Raw genomic sequence first — 20,765 nt, 5'->3', positions numbered from 1 at the left:
CTTGAATTGACTCAGGCAATTTAATTGACTCAGACTGAGCACGCTCGCTCGCAAGCTGCGCCTGCGACAAAGTCTATTTCCATACTGAGAAAAGCGATCCTCTGGACGGGGGAGAGTTTGCTCTTTTCCCAGTTGAGCCGAAGGCCCAGTCGGGAGAAGTGCCTGAGCACTAGGTCCCTGTGCTGGCACAACTGCTCCCGAGAGTGAGCTAGAATCAGCCAGTTGTTGAGGTAGTTGAGAATACGAACACCCTGCTCCCTGAGTGCAGCAGGAACCACCTTCGTGAAGACATGGGGTGTGGCCCGAGGAGGTTAATTCGTCAGGGAAGCCCACACCGTCACCCTCAGATAACCCTGGCCATCAGCCTAAGTAGCCCTCTCATGAGAAGAGGAACTAGATCGGGGTATGGTAGAGGGGTACTCTACCTCGTGTGAGGTCATTGAGTCTCGGTCGCAGTGCTGCAATGGTCATCCTCCCGCAATGGGCACATGACTCATCCACAAATGAAGAGGCTTGACTCGTAGTATTTAACTCGAGAAGTGATAGTAGAGCACAGTAACGCTCGGCTCTGAAGCGAAAGCATGAATTCGAGAATGCACACACTAGTCCTTATATACCCACACAGCGGGGTGGGGCTCGCGATACAAATTCCCCAGACCAAGGTACTTTGCCTATCATTGGCTCTTTTTTTACAACTCGAAGGTGATTGGGCTCTCGGGCAAGACCCCGATTCGTCAGACGTTCTGACATAACGAAGAACATGACTGACTGAAAGGGAACAAGTACACCAGGTGTCATAGAAAGTGTTCCCAGTTCCGGCTGACTTAGTTTATGCAGCCTTACATTGAATTATAAAAGTTGATAATGTGTTGTGTATGCTAGGTTAAAGAGAAGTGTTTTTAGTCTAGATTTTAAACTGACAGACTGTGTCTGCTTCCCGGACAATGCTATGAAGATTGTTCCAAAGTTTAGGTGCTAAATAGGAAAACGATCTACCGCCAGCAGTCTATTTTGAAATTCTAGCTATTATCAACTGGCCAGAATTTTGAGATTGCAATAGACGTGAAGGACTATAATGCGTTGAGAGCTCGCTCAGGTACTGGGGAGCTAACCATTTAGTACTTTGTAAGTAATCAGCAATATTTTAAAATGTATACGATGTTTAATAGGGAGCCAATGCAGTGTTAACAGAACGGGGCTAATATGGTCATCCTTCTTGGTTCTAGTAAGAACTCTAGCAGCTGCGTTTGGAGTTTGTTTATTAAGCGTGCAGGGCAACCACCCTTGAGAGCATTTCAATAATCTAGCCTTGAGATCATGAACGCATGAACTATCTGTTCTGCATTTTTCATTTAAAGCATGTCGTGTTTTTAAGATGGAAAAATGTGGTTTTATAGATGCTAGAAACATGGCTTTCAAATGAATGATTGGTATCAAAAAGCACACCCAGGTTCCTAACTGACGACAAAGAATTGACAGCAGCGTTTCTGTCTTTTCCATCTCAAAAAGATTCTCCTCTGGACCTTTTCAATGTAATAATTAAAATTTTTCTATCTCAGAATTCATAGCACGTCATAATTTTGAATTGTCATAATGAATTAGTATGTCAATTACGAATTACAAAGCATGATTTTTATTTCTTATTTAGTGGGAAGATGCTTCCATACATGTAAAAAAAAAAAAAAGAAGTTTTTTATTCATGTTATTATGACCCCTTTAATAAATCACAGCTGTTTTAATATGCAATCTTGACTTAGTGTCCCAATGTTTAGTGGAAAGAAATGGACTTTGAACATAATATTCTGTTCAACAACTTGTTTATTATTTACATAAAAACACGAAACATTTGAAAATCACAAATATTTCAAATCAAAACCTGCTCGTATAAAAAGCTTGTCCAGATAAAGTGCTGTTGAATATCTCACGTCTTCTTAAAGAAGGAGTCCAATGTGCCGGATTTTCCCAGGACTCGGGCTCTCTTGGCCTGCGGGCCGCTCTGGATCCGTGTTCTGCTCTTCCCATGGGACAACAGAGGAGCTACGGCGAGAACGGGACCGTCACTGGAGGCCGAAGTTCTGAAGGATTTCTGCAAGTCCAGAGCGAAGTGATAATCTGTGTGTTCAGGCATTTCCCAGACCAGCACCTTCTGTCCACAGCGTTCACACACCTGAAGATATTCTGAGGAGCTCGGCTCTACACACACCTGAAGATCCTTGGAGGAGCTCGGCTCTACACAAACCTGAAGATCCTTGGAGGAGCTCGGCTCTACACACAACTTAAGATCCTTGGAAGAGCTCGGCTCTACACACACCTGAAGATCCTTGGAGGAGCTCGGCTCTACACACACCTTAAGATCTTTGAAGAAGCTCGGCTTTACAGACACCAGAAGATCCTTGGAGGAGCTCGGCTCTACACACACCTGAAGATCCTCAGAGGAGCTCGGCTCTACACACAACTGAAGATCCTTGGAGGAGCTCGGCTCTACACACAACTGAAGATCCTTGGAGGAGCTCGGCTCTACACACAACTGAAGATCCTTGGAGGAGCTCGGCTCTACACACACCTGAAGATCCTCGTCTTTGGTCCGCATCCGCAAGTTTCCTTCAAAGAGCCCGAGGTTTTTCTCCAGGCTTTTTCTCTGGAAGAAGGAAGAGATTCCAGAGGCTTTCTGAGACCTGCACTGGCTGGGTTTGTTTTCCACAGGAGTGTGTGACGCGTGGTCCTCCGCTCGCCGCTTGTTTCTCTCGGCTGCCTTCTCAAACATGGACTGGATGGCCCCGGGGCTCCTGGGGGACGGCTGTGTTTTGGGGGTTTGCGTTGAACTTGCGTCGCTGCTCAGGAAGCTGGTTATTCCTCCTGAGGAGGATGAAGGTACATCACTGAACTTACTGGCTGACAGATGAAGGCAAGTCAAGGCAGGAGACCTACGGGAAAATAATGAAGCCTTAGCGAAGTAACTCAACTGTTGAAATATATAGTATATATATACACACTGCATCCGGAAAGTATTCACAGCCCTTCACTTTTTCCACATTTTGTTATGTTACAGCCTTATTCCAAAATGGATTAAATTCATTATTTTCCTCAAAATTCTACAAACAATACCCCATAATGACAACATGAAAGAAGTTTGTTTGAAATCTTTGCAAATTTATTAAAAATAAAAAACGAAAAAGAAATCACATGTACATAAGTATTCACAGCCTTTGCTTAATACTTTGTTGAAGCACCATTGGCACCAATTACAGCCTCAAGTCTTTTTGAGTATGGTGCTACAAGCTTGGCAAACCTGATGTTGGGCAGTTTCTTCCATTCTTCTTTGCAGAACCTCTCAAGCTCCATCAGGTTGGAGGGGGAGCGTCGGTGCACAGCATTTTCAGATCTCTCCAGAGATGTTCAATCGCGTTCAAGTCTGGGCCACTGAAGGACATTCACAGAGTTGTCCCGTAGCCACTCCTATGTTATCTTGGCTGTGTGCTCAGGGTCGGTGTCCTTTTGGAAGATGAACCGTCGGCCCAGTCTGAGGTCCAGAGCGCCCTGGAGCAGGTTTTCATCACGGATGTCTCTGTACATTGCTAAATTCATTGCTTTCCCTTGATCCTGACTAGTCTACCGGTCTGTGCCGCTGAAAAACATCCCCGCAGCTGATGCTGCCGCCACTCGGCTTCACTGTAGGGACGGTATTGTCCAGGTGTTGAGCGTGCCTGGTTTCCTCCAGACATGACGCTTGCCATTCAGTCCAAAGAGTTCAATCTTTGTTTCTCATGGTCTGAGAGTCCTTCAGGTGCGTATTGGCAAACTCCAGGTGGGCTGTCACGTGCTTTTACTGAGGAGTGGCTTCCATATGCTTGGTGGAGAGCTGCAGAGATGGTTGTTCTTCTGGAAGGTTCTCCTCTCTCCACAGAGGAACTCTGGAGCTCAGTCAGAGGGACCATCGGGTTCGTGGTCTCCTCCCTGACTGAGGCCCTTCTCCCCCGATCGCTCAGTTTGAGTCCTGCTGGTTCCAAACTTCTTCCATTTACAGATGATGGAGGCCACTGTGCTCATTCGGACCTTCAATGCTGCAGACATTTTTCTATACCCTTCCCCAGATCCTGTCTCGGAGGTCTACAGACAATTCCTTGGACTTCATGGCTTGGTTTGTGCTCTGACATGCACTGTTAACTGTGGGACCTTATATAGAAAGGTTTGTGCTTTTCTAAATCATATCCAATCAAATGAATTTACCCCAGGTGGACTCCAATCCAGGTGTAGAAACATCTCAAGGATGATCAGTGGAAACAGGATTGCATCTGAGCTCAAATTTAAATGTCATGGCAAAGGCTGTGAATACTTATGTACATGTACATTTTTTATTTTTAATAAATTTGCAAAGATTTTAAACAAACCTCTTGTTGTCATTATGGGTTATTGCTTGTAGAATTTTGAGGAAAATAATGAATTTAATCCATTTTGGAATAAGGCCGTGACATAACTAAAAGTGGAAAAAGTGAATTGCTGTGAATACTTTCAAGATGCACTGTCTGTGATTGGCTACAATGATCAACCCTTCAAAAACATGTTGTCTTCACTGAGCGCTTACACAAAATCAAATGCACACGTTTGAAAGCAGGCGTCATTCAGCGGATTCCCAATATATTTCTCTCTCTCTCTCTCTCTCTCTCTCTCTCTCTCTCCCGGATATAAGGACCGCCCCAAACACTCAATGGGAAGCCCTTGAACCTGTTGACTTTGTGCTTTATGCCATCGTGCTTCGCGTTCGACTCTTTGATTGTTCTTCTCTTCACCTTTGTTCGTTTCGCCATAATTTAACTGAGTAAGACTGTTGTGCCATAGAGATTGTTAGTGTTTAATGAAACTGTGAGTGAGTGTTTCTTGATTGTAATCCTACTTCTGATATTCTCCTTTATCTGTTTGAATACGCCATGGTTTCTGATTTTAACTTGTCGACCTGAGACTTTGTAAATAAATGTGTATATATTCTTGTATATACATTTATACCAGATTAAGGGATCTAGGGGGTTTGACGGCAATTTATTTATATCTCTTTTTCACTTTTTTTATGGTTAAGGGAGTTAGGTAAGCTAAACTGTATTTTTGTTTTCTTTATCTTTCGCTTCAGGTCATTTAGGTTCTAAAAGAAGATTGTTTTGTTTGTTATTTTGGCCTTGTCTGCCCCTGACGCTAACCCTTCATGATAAATAAAGCTCATGTTATTTGTCATCTCTCTGGTAGTGTGACTTCATTTTTCATGTTGCGGCTGACCCCTAGCGTTCGTAACACCTCCTTTCAAACGTGTGTATCTGTATCATGACATGTTTTTAAAGGGTTGTTCTTTATAGCCAATCACAGACATATATGTTGAGCGCATGAAAACAATGGCCAATCAGAGGCGTTTAAGAATCCGCTTAAATGGCTACAGGGAAATGCTGGTGTCGTTATATTTTTTAGATTTCATTACCGACTTGGAACAGAAGTCGGTACTTTTGACAACTCCACTCGTCTGCATTGGTTGTTCGAGCGGACGGTTCCTGTATTTCACTCACCACGCCTCCTGGTGGCTGCCTGCAGTATTGAGGCTCTTGATGATAGCGAAGCTGTCTGAGGTCATCTTGGTGGCGTCGTATCGCACAAGCGCACAGCAGCGAGAGAAACTACTGGCTCTCTTATCTCCCGCCTGCCGGACGCCCACCGTCAGCTGTTTGGCCACTCGCCCGTTCTGCAGAGAAACACCATACATCACAGCACCGCAGTGGGAGATAATCACACGCCAAACGCTAGCTCATGTTAAAACTCATTGACTTTGCTCACACAAGCCTACACTTCCAGTCAAAAGTTTTGGGTCGGTACGATTTTTAATGCTTTTAAAAGAAGTCTCTTCAATATTATTATTATTATAAAATAATAATATTGTTAAATATTATTACAATTTGAAATTACTGTTTTCTATTTTAATATATTTTAAAAATGTAATTTATTCCTGTGATCAAAGCTGAATTTTCAGCATCATTACTCCAGTCTTCAGTGTCACATGATCCTTCAGAAATCACTATAATATGATGATCTGATGCTCAAGAAATGTCTTTACTGTCACTTTTGATCAATTTAATTAATCTTTGATGAATAAAAGTATTGATTTATTTTATTTCTTTCCTCCAAAAAATAAAATGAAATTTCTTACTGACCCAAGTGTATAACAGTAGTGCATAATGTTACAAAAGCTTTAACAACTTCCCTAAACCTTTGTTTGGTTTTTCCACCTTGTTACACTCTTGGTGTTCAGGGTCAAAAATGACCATCCAAAAAATAGCTTATAAATCTCTCATTATGCTATCAGGACTGTCTAAAGCATCAGGAGATGAAGTTCAAACAGCCTGAAGCTCGTCTATTAAAATACATTAGGATATTTTTTATTAGCTCTGCCCAAAATACAGCGCAGCACGAGCTCAGAACAATGAGTTTACTCGATCACATGACCACTAAACAGCGCAGTGAGAAGTTTCTGATACAAACAGAAATGTTTTTGTTATTTAAACTAGTTTAAAGCCCAATCAAACAGCCTTTTTTTAAAAACACTGACGCGGAAAACAGGAGGAACATTGTGTGACATCAATCCAGTTACCATACTTTTCAATTCACAAATCACAAACATTTACGTAGGATTTATTGTAGTAACACACTAACTGTAAACATGGTATTGTGGCAGACATGTGGGATATTAATATCAAATGTTAAATATTAAAGGAGAAACAAAATATAAGGCAAATTACACAAACAAATGGTTAGTTTTAATAAGAATAGATCTAACTCAGTAAGAATATTAAAATTTGACCCTTTAAAAATTAGGTTGTTAATTTATATCTGTCCCCAACTCAAGCTACTGTCAAATGTGCTGTCAAATTCATAAAATATTATTAATATATAAATAAATGTACAAAAATATATTATATAAACAGAAATGCATTGATTTGACAGCCCTAAATATTTTTTAATTTAAAAGGCCATTCATTTTTGACCGGGAACACAAAATTAGGTAAAGGATTTTTAGCACAACATAATACTGTGTATCATAGGTAGTATTAGTAAATGTGAATTTTACTCGGCACTTTAAACATTTTGAGTCTACAAAGCAACTAACTGCATGAACAGACATCGGTGTGCGTTTAGCAGCATTTGTTTGAGCGCGGGTAACGGACTCACCATGTCTCTGTCTTTACTCAGGCGTTCCTCTAACTCGAGGGCGAGCTGATGAAGCCAGTGCTGAACCTGCACACACACACACACACACACACCAGAGCATGAGCATCACGAGCAGGAACACACACACACACACACACACACACACACACACACACACACACACACACACACCAGAGCATGAGCATCACGAGCAGGAACACACACACACACACACACACCAGAGCATGAGCATCACGAGCAGGAACACACACACACACACACACACACACTCAGACTCACCTGCTGTTTCGAGGCCAGAGAGGTTTTCCCAGGGAAGTTCTTGCTGCAGCCGATGGATTTGGGAAGATGTCTGGGCTTCACCGGCTCAAACTCGATCCCTCGGCACAAGTCGAACAGCCACGGCCTGACAAACAACGTTCACACACCTTTACACCACTCTTTTTATTTTACACGTGGTAATGTCATTTTTTAGTGGTCCTCGCAACAGACATTTTGTTACAATATCATCATTTAATATTCAATTCAATTCACATTTATTTGTATAGCGCTTTCCACAATACACCTAGTTTCAAAGCAGTTTTACAGAAAATGCATGAGTCAATTAAGTGATCTGTTATCAGAGGTGACTGTCCAAGTTATGCATTTTACCACATTCCTTCATTATTATCGGAAAAGGTTTTTTAGAATCGTTATATAGAGATAAAATGAGCATTCGCAACCAGAAATTGTCTGAAATCTCTGAAACAAAAAATTAATTTTTGCTTTCGGCTAAAACCCTTTTATATTTTTTTAAAGCCTAATAAAAAAAAAAGTTAAAATTGATTAATGGCTAAAATTGAGGAAAATAAATAATTTCATAGAATTTTTGAAATAAAAAGAAATAGAAAAAAAAGAAATGATTAGAAGAAAAAGATGTCAATAAACAAATATTTATGTCTTTGTTGTTTCATCGTTAATTGGAGGTTAAATGTGAAATTATTAACATAAAAATATATATTTAATATTACAGAAAATGTGCGATTAATTAGTACATTTTTTAGTTAAGTGACAACACTACTTTTGATATGAAACAAAGTCTCAGCTTTTGAAATCTGTCGATTTTATCACAGAATTAAAACAACAGATGTCATTTTTATGCTCCTTAATATTTGTTTGCATGAGTGTTGCTTATTAAAAAAAGTTGATGAATCAATAATTAATCAAATTTAATTTTCGGTTTCAATGTTTTTCTAAAAAAAAAAAAAAAATTTTGGTGCATCTCTAATTGGTACCCGAGTGCAATTCGAACTTTCCATGCCGATTTGATTAATTTCCTTGGATTTTCCGGGCCTGGCCCTCCTCCCGACGGCCTGTTGTCATGAATGTGCGATCTCACCCCGTCTTCTCCCCGAAGAGCTGCTCCAGCTGGATCCGGCTGAACTCTGTGAGGTCTCCCATGTTCTCCACACCCAGAGTCTCCGTGATGGATGTTCCCAGCTTTCCTCCCAGATTCCGGCTGGAGATCACATTATCAGTGTGGAGGGACACACCAATCACATAACGTCATAGTACATCATTAGATCTACTTACATCTTACTGATGGGAAGAGTGTTGAAGAGCTGCGGGACGGATCCCAGGGGAATCACTGTTTGCCGATTGGGCTTGTTTAAACCACATGCTAGTTTGGCTAACACCTGTGAAGTAAAAAAAAACAAATGGAGGAAAAATGTGTGAACAAGCAGCTCCTGATCCAATTATCATGAGAAGTTTTGTGCTTTAATACTTTTGAATTGAAACAAAGTGTCATACTTCAAATTTATCAATTTATTATAAAGTTCGAACGCCATTCGGAGGATTACTGAAGCACATGTGAACCGATGATGGATCATGTGACACTGAAGACTGGAGTAATGATGCTGAATATTCAGTTTTAATCACAGGAATAAATTGCACTTTACTAATATATATATATATATATATATTCACACAGAAAACTATTATTTTAAATTGTAATAATATTTAACAATATTACAGGGTTCGTTTCAGACACTGTAAAATTAAATTGTAGGATTTTCAAGGACTTTAAACACTACTATCTTGGTTTTCAAGAACTACAATCAGAGATCTCATTTATCAAGCGATATCTTTATTATCTTTTAAATTCTAAAAAAGGTAAATAGATAAATTGAAACAAAATGGTTCAAATAAAGTGCAGCAGATGCAATGACTGTGGCAGCTTTAACCACTGAAAGATAATTATTTGCATAATTGTATATGATTGACCTGAGGAATGATTACCGGACATTGGCCGGGAAAAAAATGAAATGTCAGACAAAATCAAATCTCTAAAAAGTGTAGGCTATAAAGCCAAAATACACCGACCTTTGGCTATGTTATAAATATAAAGGAACAGGCTCTACTGTTTGAAAGTTATGAAACATCATCGCATGCTGCATTTCAAATAAAGCGCACGCCTAAAACGGCTGTATATAGACCTAAACAACGAACGATTGAGTGAGACGTTTCAAATATGGCCAGGCCCCGCAGACTAGCCTTTAAAGCTTTTTTCAGAGGCCAGACGATGGTGAATCAGGAACATCTCATTATAGCCTATAGATCAGTGGTTCTAATCCGCGCACTCGTACAGTTTATTTTTCTCTCATCAAAACTGAATAGCCTATGTTCACCAGTGCATGGTTACAGTCTATATCAAGCAGGGACACGTTCGTGTGCATTTGATTTTGTGATTTCACCGGAATGAATAGAGAGTCTCCACAACGGCGATAGATTGAAGCGCGCGTCCGAGTGAAGATTGCGCAACTCGCGCAGCGCGTCGTCCATGACACTGATAGCAGCGGACACGAGCGCTCAGCTTGAGTTCAAAAACAACAGATTTTAGCGCTAGATCTCTTATTTAATAGCGAACTAAATGAATGATCTGCCAGTTAACTGGAGATTTTTTATTTATTTGTATTAGGTACATCCGTGCCTCAATGTTTCAAAAAGTGAATGTGTGTGAAACGTGTGTGTGAAACGTTGGTGTGACGCCAATCGGACGTTCATGTTTTTTTTCCGTCTATTTGAAAGTTAAGCTAATAATAACATGTTGCATTCTATACGGCCTGATTAATTCATTTTTTTAAGTTACATAGAATGCCTCCAGTTTTCCTCAACTTGACTAATTAAGAGGCGATATTTGACCGGCATATCATCAAAATGTCCGTAAAACGAAACCTCTCCTGGTCACTTTGACCGCCACCATTTTTTTTCTAGCGGAAACTCTGATATATATATATCAGACGGGCTTTAGCATTAATTTTGTGTGAAAAGATGGTTTAATCGATAAAATTAAACACGAATTTCAATAATACAAGCACTTTCCAAGTACCTTTGCTTAAATAAATCTGTTTTCAAGGGTTTTCCACGACTTAAATTTCAAAACATCAAATTCAAGCACTTTAAGCACCCTGATATTACTGTTTTTACTGTATTTTTGATTAAATAAATGCAGCACGTTAAAAATAGTAATGTTTCCAAACTTTGTTCCAGTACTGCATCCAAATGAACCGAATCGAGATTGTCCTTGAATCACGAGCTTGTGAATGTGTGAATGTGTGCAAGTAGTCAGAGTGCTGAGCAGATCATGTGACTGGGAGTTGTACAGGATTCCTGAATGGTTGTTTGGTGGATCAGACCTTGTTGTGTGAGATCCCGGCGGAGCAGCGGAAGCCCGTGTGTTTCTCCACCGCGGCCCGCGTCTCCTCCACGATCAGCGCGCCGACAGCCAGACGCAGATCAGCAGAAGAAGAGGAGAGGTGACCCAGCCACTGATGCAGACCCGCGGCCCGACGCGCTTCTGCAGGAACACACAGATGATGAGGGTATCGTGTGGATGTTAAAGGTGCAGTCTGTAAGGATGACACTAGTGGTGGAAACAGGAACTGCAGTCCAAATCAAAATATCAGAGATCGTTGTTTCCCCGCCTCCTCAGACTCGACGCTCACACGGGTCGCCAGTTTGAACACACACAACAGGAGCGAGCGCAATGGACAATGAATGAAAATTGGCAAATTACCAACATGCATGATCACGCAGATCAAAAACAAAGATTTCAGCCTGGAAACACACATTTATTATGGTATTTTTATGCTTTAGTGGAGTGAAAAAGTCACATACAGCACCTTTAATGATTTTGATTCTGCTTATCAATTCCGATTCTTTTCAGGGGAAAAAAAACCCGTAGATATCATTCACATTTAGTCTTATTGCAAAACATTTAATTGTAGCTAACTATCAGGAACAAAAATCGACAGGCTAAAGAACAACTTACACAAGGAGCTGGTTTAAAAATACCATAGAAAAACAACTAGCCAAACCAAAATAAATTTCAAGCATTATTAAAGACTAGTAAATACTCAGTAATTAAAAAAGAACAAGTAAAAAATTGGCAATCGCAAAAAAAGTTACAAACGATTGAAATAAACAGTGTTTTAAGATTTACATTACAAATATAGTTACAAAAGTTATTCAGTCAAGAACGGGTGAATTTTCTCTCTGTCTTGTTGTTTGATTAGTGTTATTTCAGAGACGCTGCAGGAATATTAGTGCTGTCACTTTAAAGGGTAACTAAACCCCTGCTCAGAGCCTGACTCCGCCCACTGGCAATATTTGAAAAATGCTGGAAAAGTGGGCGGAGCCCAGCAGAGGGGGGCGTGCACCTGAGACGCATCTCTGTGTATGGAACCTGCCTATGTCACCAACAACCCCTTACGTGACGAACCACCGCAAACATCCAATAGGAAAATTCAACTGCAGTAGCCACCGTTCAACCTGAAGAGGGCAGCACTCAGACGCTTTACACCATATATTGTGGAATTAAAACACTTTATACACAAATGTCAAAAAAGTTACTCGAATCAATGAACAGCATTTATGAAGCTCCATTCTAACAGATCATTAACTAAAAAAAGTTGTTTTAGTGTTTAGTTACCCTTTAAGAGCTGCACGGATCCGATATACTGATACGCATGAAACAGCGCAGGAGTCTCTCACGCTTCAATGGTTTAAACTCATATAGAAATGCTCACAAAGGAATCGAAATCGTTTTTTTATAACAAGTATCCGATTCCTGACCTCGAGTATTTTTCGATGTTCGATTCCCAGCCCTAGAGATGATGATGTTTTATTACCCAGCAGGAGAGAAGGACAGATAAACTGCCATATGTAGTTCACTGTAAAGCATTATCTATTGAAGATTCATTAGTTGTTGAGCTGGAGTTTATTCTCAAGGAAGTACAGCATCTATTAATAGGCGAAGCTCCAGTACCGTCTGCAGCGAGCAGCTTCAGATCCTTCCATCTAAACTGGTTCTTTCTCTGAAGACTAGTAATGATTTATGAGCAGCAGAAATAACATCTCTCTTTTTAAGTTGAGGAAGAACCTCGATCCACACAGTCACGCAGAGCCGAAGCACAACCACAGCAACGTTCTTCAGTTTGGGGTGTCAGCCAAGTTTCATAGTGTATCTGACTGTAACTTGTGTGCAAACTGGAATATCGCATAAAACTTTTGCAAATAAAGCAGCGTTTTTATTTCATGTGTTCAAGAGAACACAATCATCACATCCTGGGAAATTGGCACTAAATATCAGAAATAAAACGAAGTTTCTGCAATCTTTCTCTTTTCCCTCCATCATAAACGAGTGTGTCTCGAGCGTCAGACGAAACACAATAAACGCTGTCACGATCTCTGGCGTTCGGATGCTGGTGTTCGGGAACACACTCGTGTGTGTGAGACGCTTCTGGAGGGAATTAAACCCAATCATTCTGATCACACACTTCGAGTTTCAGAAACAACAAACCAACATTAGAGATGCTGCGATGCCATTGGTCCACTGGTCACTCCAGTTATCCAATCACAGCTCACGCTGAGGCAAAGTCACATGATGTTTTGAGGGATTTATTCTGCTAATGTGTTTTCATATAGTTTATGTGCATGTCTTCTCATCGGATAAAAAAATGTATCCACCTCAATTGGGCGAATACATTTATATAAGCGTTATTAGAATTTATGCACATCTTGCCGTTTCCATCCCATGTTTTAATGCAATATCCCTAAATTCACATAAAATAGGTGGAACAAAGTGTTTCTTTATTTATATGATATCCCAACATTAGCATCAGAAGCTGGATGAAAAGCATATGGATTAGGTTTTGCTGTGATTCTCAAACACGCACCTTTATCCATCAGCGTGTCGTCGCTGGGATCGCCGGTGTGTGTTTGAGGAAAGCCCTGAACGTGTGTGTTCCTCAGCAGCTGCGGTGTGATGTCCCGAGCGCTGGCGTGCTTCAGGCGCTCCTGAACGCTGGCCGTCAGGTCCATGTACGCCTCGTCGATACTCGCCCTCTCGATGACAGCGAAGCGGGACATCACCTCGATCACCTCCACACTCGCCTCCCTGTAACTGATGCACACACACCAGCAACACATCAGAACACACTCAAGCAAAACCACAGTCATAAACACGAGTCATTAAAGGTGCATTGTGGGAGCAGCGGAAGCCTTGTATACATGAATGTCAGTATCCGCTCTTTTTCCAGTTGACTGCCGCCATCTTGAGTACCTGACAAGCATTAGCTATCTAGCTCGCTACGATTTAGAGCTTCATATGGATACAGTAATGGCTACGAAAGACAACACTTCGCTCCTAGATTACCATGAAAAGAAACATTACTTTCAAAAAATATCATCGTTAGGGTGTGATCCTTACGCGATACCTGATGCGTAGTAGCTACTTCCAGCCTGACATTTGACTAGCAGGTTTTCTCTCAAGTTTCTCTGTTTGTTTCACTTTATACATAACCAACTTTGTTTATGTAAACCTTGTGTGTATTTGACAGTATTAGCGCAATAAGACTAGAAAGATAACTTGGTTCAGTAACCTGTCGCTGTTGTTAGACAGGCTTAGTGCGCGTGCGCTTCGGGTAAAAGCGCACGTTAGAGCCGCGCATCAACACGTGAATGACTTGTTTAACCGGCAAGGCTTTAAAGCTCATGCAAATAATGAACTTATGTGAACTGCAGTGTCCCTTCCTCTGCATTAACATTTGATGTGAATATACGTCGCGTTGTAGTCTATGCTGAGACGGAGGCGCCAGAACTGCAACTGATATAATGCACGATACTAACGGTTCGACATTTCTTCAAAAGCAGATCGTGGAGATATTTTAATCGTCCACGTTCATAAATCGTGATATCGCGCACCCCTAAGCTAGCGTTAGCTCATTAACAACAATATATTTACATCCACTCACCACAGACAACATGAAGAGTGCACAGAGAGTTTGCACACACAAACACTGTTATAACATAAAGCGAGCAGATACTGCGTGCATGGTTTGGCATGATATAACTGAATGCGCGCAAAGTGCGCGACCTTAATTCCTAGAAAGCTGACATCAGTTCATCGCGATCTCACACATCTCTGTTATTATCAATGACGCTGACAGCACAATAAATCTTTCAGAATATATACACTTTGTTTGTTGTAGTTAGAAAGATTTGCCAGCATACAGAATTCAGCTCTGAACAAAACGTCAGTTTTGAGCGTTGAGGGGAGACTATCTTAAATGCTTCTGATTGGCCATTGCGTTCAAGAAATCAACACATATGTCTGTGATTGGCTAAATCACTCAACGCTGCAAACATGTTATAAAAAGAAACTCTGGCCTGTAAATCGTTTCTATTTAGTAATGTACAAAAATGTATTCGTTTTTATATATTTTATTCATAGATAACGTTATTTATAGTTTGCGGGAGTCCCGCGAATCGTTTATTCTCCGCAACCCGCACACACAGAGTGAGTGCATTACCGCCCGCGCCCGGCCATCAAATCTAGTCCCGCGCCGCGCTCTATTGCGTCGGGAGGGCACGTCTCTAGATCAAGGGCCCGGCCCCCAGGATAGTGACCGGAAATATCGGGTCGGGCCAAGTTCGGGCTCGGGCAGATAATCTAATCTCTAGTTCCTTTGCGACTGACGTATCGATCTTGCCGAATCAGGTACTCAAAATGGCGAAAGAGAACTTTTAGAAGTGAGTGACGTCAGTGAGCAGACGTTGGTGACATCATCTGATATTCAGGTATATGATATTGCATTTCTATGTTTTCAGTGGTATATAAAGACCTTACGTAATGAAGCGTTATGTTTTTATTAGCTTAGAATGAGGCATTTCTGTCTACACACACACACCGCGGGTCCGACATGTTTCTACGGTGGCCCTGAACGGACAAACGCGTTTCGTCACTATGTTGTTCTTCGTGCAAAGAAGCTGCTAAAGTCAGCGAGTAAAACACTGACACATGATGAACAAGTCACAATAATATTCACAATAACATATAGTTTTACTGAATAATTAAGTAAACATAATTTCTTAATTTATCTTTGTAAAGAAACCTCATTTTTATTAACTGGCTACTCTCTGCTGTCTCAGACGACGACATCACTTCCTGTCGACCACCATAACTTCTGTTGGGTGTAATTCACAACCTCACCACTAGATGCCACTAAAACGTACACACTGCACCTTTAAATCAGAAACATCTACTGTAAATGGTAAACAGGGTTTTACAAAGATCTATGAAACCTGTATGAATAGAATAGAAATATTACATTTCTGACTTGTAGCGTTTTTAAAATGTGTCGTTTCCTCATTTTAGACTCACTCCATTAGAGCCGCATAAAAAGTGCACTTACTGAGTGAGATCCGCCTTCCCGTGGGACTCTCGGACTCGGGCCACCTGTAGATCCGGGCACAGTGTCCTGGCATCATCGGCCCACATGTTCCTGGTGACGCCGTGAGCCCGGGCTTCATAACTCACCGCTATAATGCTAATGACACACACACACCACTGGGGTCTAAATTACCATGAAATCAAACATGACAATTCTTACGATTTATCGGTGCACATTATTATTGTTTTAATAATCTTGAATCAGAAGAAGTTCCTCTTGCAGCATCTCTTCTCTGATGACGAGGGCGGAGCTATAACCTGTCACTCACATGAGATCAACCAATAGCAAACCACAACCATCCAATCAATTCCCCACAGACACAATCATGCCCCGCCCACATTTGTTCTTGTCCCAGAAGCGTTTCACTCGATATACGACACAATAAAGGGAGAAAAGACTAGAGAAACTTCCCTTTCACTCTTTAAGGGGTGAATTTCAGGACATATTCAGCTTAGTTTGTGGCACTTTAGTGTGTTTTGGTGTAATATAGAATTAATAGGTGTGTAACGATACCCTCATGTCACGATTTGATACATATCACGATACAATATTATTGCGATACTCCAAGATATATGATAGAAGGTTAACAAAAAAATTAACTGTTGATTAAAATTACATTGTGGGTGTAAAGGAATAGTGTTGGACTTGGTCCTGGAAACCCAAAGCACAGGATAATAGAGAATAAAAATATTCATGATTCTGAAGCTGAAAATACTGAATTATTTTAGACGAATGCTTGTGCTCTGTCACTGACTAGATATATTTAAAATAATAGCCCACTTTACTGATGACATCACACATTTGGCATTATCAGGATACATATTCTTGCATGTTTGTATGGCGATAGTCAATATTGTGACACGATATATTGTTACACCCCAAAAAAAATAATAATAATAATATTAAAGAGAAAAAGTATTTACAAGCATCGCGGTCTCTGGGACCCCAAACATAAACATACAGTCAACATCAACGAACATAACGGTTCACTTCAAAATTATATTATATTTACTGCAAAATATATGTCCGAGTGTTGAGAGTAAAAGTGTGACTATAATAACAGTGAAAGAATACAAAGCAAGTCTCACCCTCCGCCTTTCCATGTCTTGTATTGAGCTACAACACAGGGCTTGTTTTTGAGCTCGGGATTGATTCTTTGCTCCACTTGCACATAGAAACAATCCATGTCCACCAGCGCGATCACTCTTTCTTTCCCAAAATCCATCAGCACAATAACTGAAACTCACTTATGAAATACTTATGAAATACTTATGAAATATTTTGGAAACTGCGCGCTCTTCTTCTTCGTTTCCTGTTGAGTAACGCGCGCGCCCCTGCGCTGAGTGCGCGCACTGCCATCTAGTGGATTACAGCGCAATTATAGACGCGTCTAATAGAAATCAAATAGACATTTTTAAAACAAATATTCAACAGCAAAAATAAACAAGCGCAAACACATTGAAAAATAAAACCCCTTTATTTTACCAGATGTATTGCATTATTAATCATGAACAAATAGATTAAAATAGATTGAAACTTCTAACTTCTGAGCTTCTTTTATCCTGTTCGTTGAAGCCTAAATAGTTTGTGTAATACATTCTATGTTGAATCAAAAAGATATTTCTAAATCTATTTTCTGTTATGTCTATTCAATGCTTTTCTCGACTTTACATAATATTTTATGGGGTAATTTCTCAGCCAAAATGTATGTGTGATTAATTTGCGATTAATTCAATTAGAAGAATTGCTTGACAGTCCTTCTTTAAAGTCACCATGAAATAGCCGAAAAATTCTTGTTTTTATGGAAAACTGCAGTTTATTTTAGTGCTGTTTTAGTATCATTGTGATACTATTATAGTTGTATTAATATTTTAACTGTTTTATATTTTCCATTTTAATATTACAGTTTTAGTCATGTTATTGTGTTTGTCATTTGTAATAGTTATATAGCCTATCTCTAAAGCTTTCATTAATTTAATTTTAGTTTTAGTTATTTTAGTACATCAACTTATGCTAAATTAAAATGAGAAATGTTGCTTTGGCATCTATACCACATTACCATATTATTATTATTATTGTTTATTTTATTTATTTATGTTTTTTTTACTTAGTCTCATGTAAATGCCTGTTCTCATGTCATATATGTATATATGTATCCTCCTGTAAAAGTCACAACAAATTCCTCGTGTGTTTGGGCACACATGGTGAATAAAGCTTATTCTGATTCTGAAATACACCAGATACAAAAGTTTGTTGATAGTTTGGAAAAGTTTAGGTATTTTATTTCAAGTAACTTGTTAGGGTATTAGTTTCTCATTTAGTTACAAAAAAAATCACAAACACGTAAGAAAAGTGATATTTTAAGGTAATTTTCTCAAAAGAAAGGCAGACTGCCACATGCAGTGCCTCATTTGGATGTGCTTGAAGTCTTGGAGCTCGACTTCCCTACGTTTCGCCTACAAATGGGCCTTGAGCTTGTTTGGAGGTTCTAGCAGGGGAGTGCAGCTACTTCTATACCAACCGATGCTCGTCCGCCGGGGAACTCGTCCTCATCAACCGAGCGCGGGGCTTCGGGAGGGACACACATGGAGCGGTGAGGGAGGAAGGGGACACCCGCCTAGCCAGCCAGATCAGCCGAATCAACACTAGCGATCAATGGGGTGACAGATGTCGCAGCCAGATCGCCCTCACATCCATAGAACAGTGAGCGCACGCTAAGCTTATATACGGCAGACCCGACCCGTGTTTCTATTCCATGGTAACATTCCATACATACGTTGGTTATACTCGCGAGATCAAATATAAATGTATTAAATACGATACGAACACAAATACTACGTTTAATCGTTAATTATATACTCTTTTAAATGTAAAACATTCACTATTTCCCACAATGCTTTGCTGCTCACAATGCTTTGCTGCTATTGGCGTGCGTCATGATTACGTCACGATTATTAAGCGCTGCTATTGGCGTACGTAATTTTTACGTCACGATTACTAAGCAGTTACGCCGCCTTCACACTGGCAGTTGAAATCATAGATATCATATAGAGACTAGATGCCCTATTGGCCGCTGTGGCGCAAGAAATGCGGCCGCCATATTAAGCAGGTCATACTCCTATTTGCGTGCATAGCAGCAGTAGATTTCAGAGCACTGTGCAGCATATTCCTGCTCAAATCGGCGGACCATCACTCGGGGATTACTTTACACAAGTAAGATTTAACATTTAACATTACCGTACAATTAGTTGTATTTTGTGAACAAAATATTCAATGTGTCCTGTATCGTAGCTACGTGTATGACCTTTGCATCAAAAAAACCCGCGTGAAAATCCGTTCGGTTTTCAGTGAGATATGATTAATTTAATGCGCTGGCAGCTCATTGCACCTGCCAAACAGATTACACTGAGCGGAGCGGGTGACCGGTGTAAGATGGCGGCCCCACGGCTCGTCCGCGACAATAGGCAGTAGCGGTCGATAGGGCGTCTATCTATATGATGTCTATGGTTGAAATCAGCTCCGTAATACGCAATACTTGCTTCTCCGTTTCCTTTCCTCGCGTCTCAGCTACACCCCCTGTAGGATGCGAGGGAAGGCTGCAAGCAAAAGAAAGGGAGGACTGAGGAATCGAATATAAGCTTTTTTATGCATTGGAATAGTTAATAGCCTTGTTTGAGATGCGCCTGGCCACGACTGGCTGAAACATTCTGTTTCCATCGACTGCAGCAGATTTTAAACACAGACTGAACTGAACACGCGTTTGGGCATGATCAATCATAACAAAGTATCAAATTACATTCATAACCGGCCTTACAATAAGTGTGTCCCCGGCTTTATGCAGTTATTAATGTAGTTATAAGAGAGAGAGAGAGAGAGAGAGAGAGAGAAGAGAGAGAGGCATGTGCTTCAATGTTATTATTAATTAATAAATTCAATCCATTTTAATTAGTTCTTTCATGTTTTTTTCCTAATATTGACAGTAGTAAATGAAACACAAAGTCCAATTAACAAGTAGGCTATAGGCCTATCAATAATTATTTATTTGTTATAGCCTATTATCTGCAATAATTACGAAAACCAGTGCAGCAGGACTATCAATTTATTTATATAGGCCTATTCAGTTTAATTTTCTATTGGGCTATATACTTTGTTTATTAAAATTAAACTGCATGTTTCCATTGATTGTGAAGTTAGACATCGAAAATTGCAGATCAAGCGCATGGGCTGCATGTTTTTTCTTGTTATGAATTGTATCCTATTTTCCGTTATTACAGTTAACTACGCGAAGTGATATGGAACTGTAATGCGGTCAAGACCTGCCTGGAACTACGTTAGCCGAATTGCACACCTTAGAACGTTCTCGACCAATCAGAATCAAGCATTCAACAGCCCTGTAGTATAAATATATTGCATCTGCAGCAGCATTGTGAACTTTTATAAAGATACGTTTAGCCATTAAATTTTAAATGCATAATTACATTCAAATTGCAAACACATGAGGAGAGTCTCCGCATGAAAGACCCACGACTGGCAGTTGAACGAGCGACTACATTTCTCTCCGAAACGGTAAGAAATTATATTACATTGAATGGAGGATTTTAACTGTGACGAGATGATTGACAGGGCAGTTTACGGTGATGCACGTGACAGAGCTGTCCGTTAAAGATGACGAAGTAGTATGTCCCAAAGCTTGCCTACTCTTTTGCTACACACTCAAAAGTATGTACTTTTTCTTCACAAAAAGAGTCTTTACTTTTAGGGCGTAGTATAAGTAGGCGAATTGGGACGCAGCAT

General features: G+C 40.3%; 1 protein-coding gene across 2 annotated transcripts; it reads right to left on the bottom strand.

Annotated features, from left to right (window-relative positions):
- Positions 1-1,800: 1,800 nt before the first annotated feature.
- On the bottom strand, positions 1,801-18,888 carry polh (polymerase (DNA directed), eta). 2 transcript variants are annotated; one of them, XM_077237637.1, is made up of 11 exons: positions 17,060-17,332; positions 15,933-16,067; positions 13,416-13,642; positions 10,875-11,035; positions 8,770-8,873; positions 8,576-8,695; positions 7,480-7,603; positions 7,201-7,266; positions 5,547-5,719; positions 2,384-2,924; positions 1,801-2,347 (listed from the first exon to the last, which is right to left on the bottom strand). In XM_077237637.1, exons 1-11 carry the CDS (start codon positions 17,194-17,196, stop codon positions 1,922-1,924), a joined length of 2,214 nt encoding a protein of 737 aa, XP_077093752.1. In that variant the 5' UTR covers positions 17,197-17,332; the 3' UTR covers positions 1,801-1,921. The 2 variants fall into 2 exon arrangements, with proteins under 2 accessions (XP_077093752.1, XP_077093751.1); XM_077237636.1 differs by having other exon boundaries at positions 1,801-2,924; positions 17,060-18,888.
- Between the last annotated feature and the right edge of the window lie 1,877 nt (positions 18,889-20,765).

Source organism: Siphateles boraxobius, unplaced genomic scaffold (genome assembly GCF_051911475.1).
Source record: "Siphateles boraxobius isolate OS27281-9 unplaced genomic scaffold, OSU_SipBor_1 204, whole genome shotgun sequence".
In the NCBI taxonomy this organism is placed as follows: Eukaryota; Metazoa; Chordata; class Actinopteri; order Cypriniformes; family Leuciscidae; genus Siphateles; species Siphateles boraxobius.
The sequence above is the reverse complement of the archived record's forward strand: the minus strand, read 5'-3'. Positions and strand labels throughout refer to the sequence as shown.